At 45.6% G+C, this 9,031-nt stretch overlaps 1 protein-coding gene across 4 annotated transcripts in view; it reads right to left on the reverse strand.

The window, feature by feature from the left end:
- mcm8 (minichromosome maintenance 8 homologous recombination repair factor) overlaps positions 1-9,031 on the reverse strand; it is a 30,258-nt gene that overhangs the window by 20,555 nt on the left and 672 nt on the right. For all 4 annotated transcript variants that reach the window (XR_008723819.1, XM_055638957.1, XM_055638954.1 and 1 more), the window contains exons 2-3: positions 8,669-8,831; positions 3,587-3,682 (exon numbers count right to left, since the gene is read on the reverse strand). Coding sequence is in view for 3 of the 4 variants with exons in the window: in XM_055638957.1 (XP_055494932.1) it covers positions 3,587-3,682; positions 8,669-8,831 (259 nt within the window). In the remaining variant the exon portion in view is untranslated. The remainder of the gene's footprint in view (positions 1-3,586; positions 3,683-8,668; positions 8,832-9,031) is intronic.

Below are 9,031 nucleotides of genomic sequence, written 5' to 3' on the forward strand. Positions count from 1 at the left end.
AGATTACAGAAACCAAGGGAATTTAATTTTTAATATTTTTGCTTCTCTGTAACACTCTGATAATTACGTAAAATACTTCAAATCAATTGGAGTAAGCGCATTGGCATGATACAACCAAGCATTTCAGGAGCTCTAAATTCTGCAGACATTTAGATACATTAAATTTAGTGAGAACTACAGAAACCATTCACAATATAGCAAATAAATTAACTTTAAACTTACGTACATTATGACTCAAATCGAGACATGGAGGCTCCTTGCATTTCACCAGGTACTGTATATAGTGCGGTTTTGTTGATTTCCTTCTCCCATTTTTTTAAATTCAAACATTTACAATATTACAGGTGCACAACCTTTTATCCGAAGATCCAAATAACGAAAACCTCCGAATAGCGACATTTTTTCAGTCCTTGAAAAAAGGTCCTTGAAAACGTTCACGGAGGGCGGCCCGCAGAGGTGACAGAGGAACCTCCGGTCGGTCCTCGAAGAAAGGGAAACTAAATCCCCATCCATAAAAGAGAAGGTGAGGGTATATTGCGCGGGAGGGTTAATAATTGACAATCTGCTGCTGCCTGCCCGCTCAGTTAAAAAATTCCCACGGTAGACTCACGATACACAGTGGATCGTGAGTCTTGCATGAGAACTTTTTAACTCAGCGTGCAGGCAGCAGCAAATTGTCGCTCCCTTACGTTTCACCCCACCTACACCCCTCTGCTTCCCGGCCATGTGTGTGACCCCTTCCCTCCCCTCTCCAGCTCCCCGCCCATTGCACCGGCGCGGGGGCTTTGCACTGCCTTCACGTCGGAGCTAGTGCCAGTCACCGGAGACGTCAGGACCAACGGGACACCGACCCCCAGGCCCACTGCAAGCACGGAGATCCCAGAGACCCACAGCCAGCAGCAGCCCAGCCCCGTTCCAACTCCAGAGGAACACGCTCCCCGTAGGGACCGAAGCTGATGGTGTGCAAAGTACGTCTTGGTCTTGAGGTTGCGGATGAGGGGGCGCAGCTCGGGCTGTGACGTCTCCGGCCACCCCCTGTACAGGAGCTGAGACTGGGAACTGTGGGGTTGTTTGCAGTTGCAGAGGGAGGGGGCAAGGGCGGTACAGTTCCCAGTCTCAGCTCCATTCCAGGGGGGTGACCGGAGACTTCAGGACCAACGGGACACCGACTGCAAGCACGGAGATCCCAGAGACTCACAGCCAGCAGCAACTCTAGCCCAGCCCCGCTCCAACTCCAGAGGAACCCGGGTTGCAGATGAGGGGGCGCAGCTCGGGCTGTGGGCGAACTGCCACTTGTCGCTGTAGCGGCGCATCGGGGAGCGGGTTCCTGTTGGTCCTGACGTCTCCGGCCATCCCCCTGGACAGGAGCTGAGAGACGTCAGGACCACCAGAAGCCGCTCCCCGATGCGCCGCTACAGCGACAAGTGGCAGTTCGGCCACAGCCCGAGCTGTGCCCCCTCATCTGCCACCCGGGTTCCTCTGGAGTTGGAGCGGGGCTGGGCTGGACACCGACCCCCAGGCCCACTGCAAGCACGGAGATCCCAGAGACTCACAGCCAGCAACAACTCTAGCCCAGCCCCGCTCCAACTCCAGAGGAAAACTGCGAACTAGCGGGAGACATCGGGACCACCAGAAGCCGCTCCCCGATGGGCCGCTACGGCGACAAGTGGCAGTTCGCCCACAGCCCGAGCTGTGCCCCCTCATCGGGACACCGACCCCCAGGCCCACTGCAAGCACGGAGATCCCAGATCAGCAACTCCAGCCCAGCCCCGCTCCAACTCCAGAGGGGCAGAAACTGATGGTGCGTAAGGTGCGTCTTGTTCTTGAGGTCGCGCAGCTCGGGCTGTGGGCGAACTGCCACTTGTCGCCGTAGCGGCCCATCGGGGAGCGGATTCCTCTGGAGTTGGGGGTGGTGGGGAGGGGGCGGGGGTTATTGTGCTGTTTGATCGCCCCCTGCTATCCCAGGGACAGGGAGACAGGACGTTCACCGAGGGCGGCCCGCAGAGGTGACAGCGGAACCTCCGGTCGGTCCTCGACGAAAGGGGAACTAAATCCCCATTCATAAAAGAGAAGGTGAGGGTACATTGACCGGGAGAGTAGGAATCCCAAGACAAAGTTGAGTGAGCGTTCACCGAGGGTGGCCCGCAGAGGTGACAGCGGAACCTCAGGTCGGTCCTGGAAGAAAGGGGAACTAAAAAGAGAAGTGGAGGGTATATTGCCCGTGAGGGTATATCGCCTACCTGGAAGAAACCAGACATTTTTTCCAGGATGTCTGCACACCAAAGCTCACGCTTGGCGCCTCTGCTGCACACGGATATAAGAGTGTGAAAATGTCGCCTTAGGCCGCCTTAGGGCATGTAGCCCCGCTAGGGTGACATGAGTGCGGGAGGTGATTCAATGCTGCGGTCACATTTACAAATTCAGGAACTCATTCAACACACTGCATTTCATACAGACATTTATTCTGCAAGAAAAAAACTACACTGAAGACTCAAACTCGCGACCAAGGAACTGCCGGGATCAAGGCGCAAACTCGCGACCTTGCGGATATGAGCCGGGCACTCTACCACTGAGCCAGCCATTAAAATCTACGCTAAAAAATTTCCATTCCGAAGACCGACAAATTCCAAATTACGAAAAGTGTCTGGTCCCAAGGCTGTCGGATAAAAGGTTGTGCACCTGTACTAACATTTTTTTTTAAGTTTTACAGATTATCATTGAACAGAACTTCATTTTAAAAATGTTACTCGATTCCAGTTTGAAAATGGCAACCATATTGCGTTACTAGTTTTTCCACTTCTTGCTCTTGCAAGCACGATTTTGAGTTAACTAGCCCAGTTAAACATCAAGTCAAAATCAGTTAATAAAAATCATCCTGCTCCAAAACATGTATGGAAAAATCAAATACACATGATCCGGCTTTCTCTTGTTGAAATTATAACCTTTGACATTAACTCCACCTATGTTTTGTTAGTTTAAGTTCTGCATGGGATACATTATTACTAGTGATGAGAATGGATCTGAACACTGAAATTTCAAAAAATGACCAGGAGTTAGTGGGAATGAGCAGTTGAGGTTACAAAGAATAGCTGTGAGCTTATTGAAGGGTAGAGCTGATTCAAGGGAGCTGAGTAATGCAATCAGGGTAGTCTGATCTTAATGAAAGGTAGAGTTAACTCTCGGGAAGCAAGCCACATAAACCGGCTCATAACTCATGTTGCCCTCCCCCACCCAGATAACAATAAACAAGGTTTGATGTATAAGAAGGAACTGCAGATGCTGGTTTACAAAAGACAAAAAGTGCTGGAGTAGCATTTCTCGAGAACATTTTCTTTTCGAGTCTGGACCACTGTTTTTCGCCTTCCATCACAGTGAGGAATGTGGAGCAATCAATGTGGTGGATGTTTATGTTAAAGTGTATTTTGTGTGACCCGCCCAGTTACTCCAACACTTTGACCCGCCCAGTTACTCCAGCACTTAGTGTTTTTAAGTGTGTGATTTATCTGCAAAAAACTAAAGGAAAATACTAAAACTTACAGCCAGACATTGTATATTTGCAACATACAATTCATTTTGAAAGGCTTACCATCTGAAAAATAAAGATTCCAACCCTTATAGGGTAAAAATTCATTCAAAGTTCCTTGAATTAGGCGGGGTTGAGGAGGCTTTGGCTGTTGAAAACCTGAAACAAGATGTTTTTCATTAATCAGATTTATTTGCGAGATAGATAGGGTTTTTTTTTAAATCACTATTTTGTAATTCTTCAAACAAATTACAATAGCATGTTCGATAGTAGATTTATAATCTATAATTAGCTGAAAATAGACTACAAAATATTCAGCTTAATATAAACAAGTGTTGCAAACAAAATTATCTTACACAAACAAACCTTTCCTAAACATTCTGAGATGACATCAACAACAATTGAAATTTGCGAGCAAGTTTAAATGGCTTCTAAACGGTGCTGAGGAAGAGGATTTCGTGGAATGTATGCGGGATAGTTATCTAAATCAACATGTAGAGGGACCAACAAGAGAGCAGGCTATTTTAGACTGGGTATTGAGTAATGAGGAAGGGTTAGTTAGCAGTCTTGTTGTACGTGCCCCTTGGGCAAGAGTGACCATAATATGGTTGAGTTCTTCATTAGGATGGAGACTGACGTGAATTGGCCAAGATTGACTGGCAATTAATTCTAAAAGGGTTGACGGTGGATATGCAATGGAAGACATTTAAAGACTGCATGGATGATCTACAAAAAATTGTTCATCCCAGTTTGGCAAAAGAATAAATCAGGGAAGGTAGTGCATCCGTGGATAACAAGGGAAATCGGGAATAGTATCAAAACGAAGGATGATGCGTACAAATTAGCCAGAAAAAACAGCATACCAGAGGACTGGGAGAAATTCAGAGACCAGCAGAGGAGGACAAAGGGCTTAATTAGGAAAGGAAAAATAGATTATGAAAGAAAACTGGCAGGGAACATAAAAACTGACTGCAAAAGTTTTTATAGACATGTGAAAAGAGATTAGTTAAAACAAATGTAGGTCCCTTGCAGTCAGAAACAGGTGAGTTGATCATGGGGAACAAGGATATGGCGGACCAATTGAATAACTACTTTGGTTCCGTCTTCACTAAGGAAGACATAAATAATCTGCTGGAAATAGCAGGGGACCACGGGTCAAAGGAGTTGGAGGAATTGAGTGAAATCCAGGTTAGTCGGGAAGTGGTGTTGGGTAAATTGAATGGATTAAGGGCCGATAAATCTCCAGGGCCAGACAGGCTGCATCCCAGAGTACTTAAGGAAGTAGCTCCAAAAATAGTGTATGCATTAGTAATAATCTTTCAAAACTCTTTAGATTCTGGAGTAGTTCCTGAGGATTGGCGGGTAGCAAACGTAACCCCACTTTTTAAGAAGGGAGGGAGAGAGAAAACGGGGAATTACAGACCAGTTAGTCTAACATCGGTAGTGGGGAAACTGCTAGAGTCAGTTATTAAAGATGGGATAGCAGCACATTTGGAAAGTGGTGAAATCATTGGACAAAGTCAGCATGGATTTACGAAAGGTAAATCATGTCTGACGAATCTTATAGAATTTTTCGAGGATGTAACTAGTAGCGTGGATAGGGGAGAACCAGTGGATGTGGTGTATCTGGACTTCCAGAAGGCTTTCGACAAGGTCCCACATAAGAGATTAGTATACAAACTTAAAGTACACGGCATTGGGGGTTCAGTATTGATGTGGATAGAGAACAGGCTGGCAAACAGGAAGCAAAGAGTAGGAGTAAACGGGTCGTTTTCACAATGGCGGGCAGTGACTAGTGGGATACCGCAAGGCTCAGTGCTGGGACCCCAGCTATTTACAATATATATTAATGATCTGGATGAGTGAATTGAAGGCAATATCTCCAAGTTTGCGGATGACACTAAGCTGGGGGGCAGTGTTAGCTGTGAGGAGGATGCTAGGAGACTGCAAGGTGACTTGGATAGGCTGGGTGAGTGGGCAAATGTTTAGCAGATGCTGTATAATGTGGATAAATGTGAGGTTATCCATTTTGGTGGCAAAAACAGGAAAGCAGACTATTATCTAAATGGTGACCGATTAGGAAAAGGGGAGATGCAGTGAGACCTGGGTGCCATGGTACACCAGTCATTGAAAGTAGGCATGCAGGTGCAGCAGGCAGTGAAGAAAGCGAATGGTATGTTAGCTTTCATAGCAAAAGGATTTGAGTATAGGAGCAGAGAGGTTCTACTGCAGTTGTACAGGGTCTTGGTGAGACCACACCTGGAGTATTGCGTACAGTTTTGGTCTCCAAATCTGAGGAAGGAAATTATTGCCATAGAGGGAGTGCATTGAAGGTTCACCAGACTGATTCCTGGGATGTCAGGACTGTCTTATGAAAAAAGACTGGATAGACTTGGTTTATACTCTCTAGAATTTATGAGATTGAGAGGGGATCTTATAGAAACTTACAAAATTCTTAAGGGGTTGGACAGGCTAGATGCAGGAAGATTGTTCCCGATGTTGGGGAAGTCCAGGACAAGGGGTCACAGCTTAAGGATAAGGGGGAAATCCTTTAAAACCAAGATGAGAAAAACTTTTTTCACACAGAGTGGTGAATCTCTGGAACTCTCTGCCACAGAGGGTAGTCGAGGCCAGTTCATTGGCTATATTTAAGAGGGAGTTAGATGTGGCCCTTGTGGCTAAGGGGATCAGAGGGTACGGAGAGAAGGCAGGTACGGGATACTGAGTTGGATGATCAGCCATGATCATATTGAATGGTGGTGCAGGCTCGAAGGGCTGAATGGCCTTCTCCTGCACCTATTTTCTGTTTCTATTAACACTATTCTATACTTGGAACAACAACAAGGATGCAAGCCTGAGCGATGTCATATGGAGGACAGGCTGTTGCCCATGCAGCACGTCCCCGCTCTCCACATCACTGATCGATCCAAAGCAACAGTAGGACTGTTAGTTTGGCACCAGCGCTGCGCAGGAGCTGCCAGAGCTAGGTTGTAGACAACATCGATCTGCCTTAGGGCTCTGACTGGATTTTTCTTGAGGTTTACTCCTGGACTGGTTATGGCCACAAGGCAGTGGAGGCTGACGAGCCCCATCTGCCCGAGACACTCGGGACAATTGTCACATATATACCAAGCCAATTAACCTATAAACATGAAGGTACACAAAAAAGCTGGAGAAACTCAGCGAGTGCAGCAGCATCTATGGAGCAAAGGAAATAGGCAACGTTTCGGGCCGAAACCCTTCTTCAAACATATAAAAATATATGTCTTTGGAGTGTGGGAAGAAGCCGAAGTTAGAGAAAACCCATGTGGTCACGGGGAGTATGCATAAACTAGGTACTAACAAGCAGCCGTAGCCATGATCGAACCCGGGTCTCTGGCGCTGTAAGGCAGCAACTCCACGGCAGCGCCACCATTGAGAAGGAATCAATCATCACAGTTGGTGGACATATAATATAGCAGACCCCTGGTGCAAGGTACACCCAACAAGCCAATTCTGGGATTAATCCAATAAAATTAAGACTCTTCCATTTTTAACAATTTGAACATGAAGGATGCAAGGCGGCACCATAAACGTGGTGACTCTTGTGTGCTGCTTCAGTGTAATACATTATTCTTACTCTCACATAAAGTAGAAAATACTGAAGTAATTCAGCGCTCAAGGTAGCATCAGTGGAGAGCATGGATAAGTGACGCTCAGGTCGGGACCCTTCGTCAGACTCTACACTTACACTCTTGAACTTGAGTATGATTGTGCTTATGTATAGTAAGCATTTTAGTGCACTGCACGCTACAAAAAAAATCACTCTAAACTTAAATATATGTGACAATAAAGTACCATTAAATGGCATCAGACCAGAAGCATTACCGTTTCTCTCTCCACAGATGCTGCCTGACTGGCTGAGTGTTTCCAGCCTTTTCTATGTTCTTTATTCCAGATTTAAAACTGGTGGGCATAGGGTGCCATGAACTGGTGGGCATAGTGATAGAAACATAGAAACATAGAAAATAGGTGCAGGAGTAGGCCATTCAGCCCTTCGAGCCTGCACCGCCATTCAATATGATCATGGCTGATCATCCAACTCATTATCCCGTACCTGCCTTCTCTCCATATCCCCTGATCCCTTTAGCCATAAGCGCCACATCTAACTCCTTCTTAAATAAAGCAGTTACCACCACCACCAACAACAACCATTTGCAGTGCAGCATTTCAAAGCAACCACATTTTGATTTTTAAACCACATTAAGGGCACTCATAGTTAAGTAAACATGTGTTCAGTGTTACTCACAACTCAGAGAGACGTGACCCTCTCGCTTTCTCCATCTTACAGAGACTGAGGCGCAACACTTCCGGGTTTTATAGTCCCTCCCCCCTCCCACTAGCTTGGGCGCAGAGAGAATGTCAACATTTTTAAAACCTTAATAACTCTTTTATTTTTAATTGATGGGAAAACTCCTCTTGTCCTGCGCAGTGGAGGGGGACTGAGTAAGATGGCCAAAAATCACGGCCGTAAGTGGCAGCGTTTTTTCTAAAATCATGAAACAGAAAAACAGGAAGTGGTCAAGATCTTACTTTTAGTAATATGGATATAGTAATTTCTGATTTAATTGGATAGCACGCAAACAAAAGCTTTTCACTGTATCTGGATACATGTGACATTGATAAACCGATACCAATACTATACAAAAATAAGGCTAAATGTTGGTCAGGTCACTGGAATAATTTCTTCTCATTCTTAACATGGTTAACATCTATCTATTACAGATGGAAGCACACTTTAACCTACCGCTTAAAAAACCTTTTGTATTTAAACATGCCTTTAACAATTTACGTGTAGCCGGAATCAAATATAATGTCATGCATTATTGTGGGTATTTAGTGTATTATTTAAACTAAAACATCACACTTATTACACCATGCACTACTCATGTTGTACATAAAGGTAAAGCAGAGCTTAAATACCTCATTCCAAAGATATTAACTTATAATAATATGTAAGCATGCAGCACTGAATTTAACCATGCTATATAATACTTATATAATATAATATATATATTATATATATGTGATGGCCATGAACTGGTGGGGAACAGTTTGCAAAGCAGCTGTAGGTTTTTTTCTTATTTTGATTTTCACCAGACTTACTTCCCTCGCCTCGCCTGGATCTGTCGCAGTTTCCTCTTCCTCGCCAAGGTTTTCCCTTCCATGCTCCACCACCGTTGCCAGACCCTCTGCCACCCCGCCAACTCCTGCCGCCCCTCCAGCCGGATGACATTGCAAACGTTTCCTCTATTCCCACCCAACTTGCCTGTGGATGAGGTAGGATGAGAAAGGTGAGGTGGGTCAAGAATAGGTGAGACGGGATGAGAAGTGAGACAGGATGAGATGAGATGTGGAATAAGATGAGATACGGTGGGATGAGATCAGGTGAGGTGGGACGAGACGAGGCTAGTTGGGATGGAATGAGAAAAGGAGGTGAGAGATGAGATGATGTGAAATAGGATGAAA

Source organism: Leucoraja erinacea, chromosome 8 (genome assembly GCF_028641065.1).
Source record: "Leucoraja erinacea ecotype New England chromosome 8, Leri_hhj_1, whole genome shotgun sequence".
NCBI lineage: Eukaryota > Metazoa > Chordata > Chondrichthyes > Rajiformes > Rajidae > Leucoraja > Leucoraja erinaceus.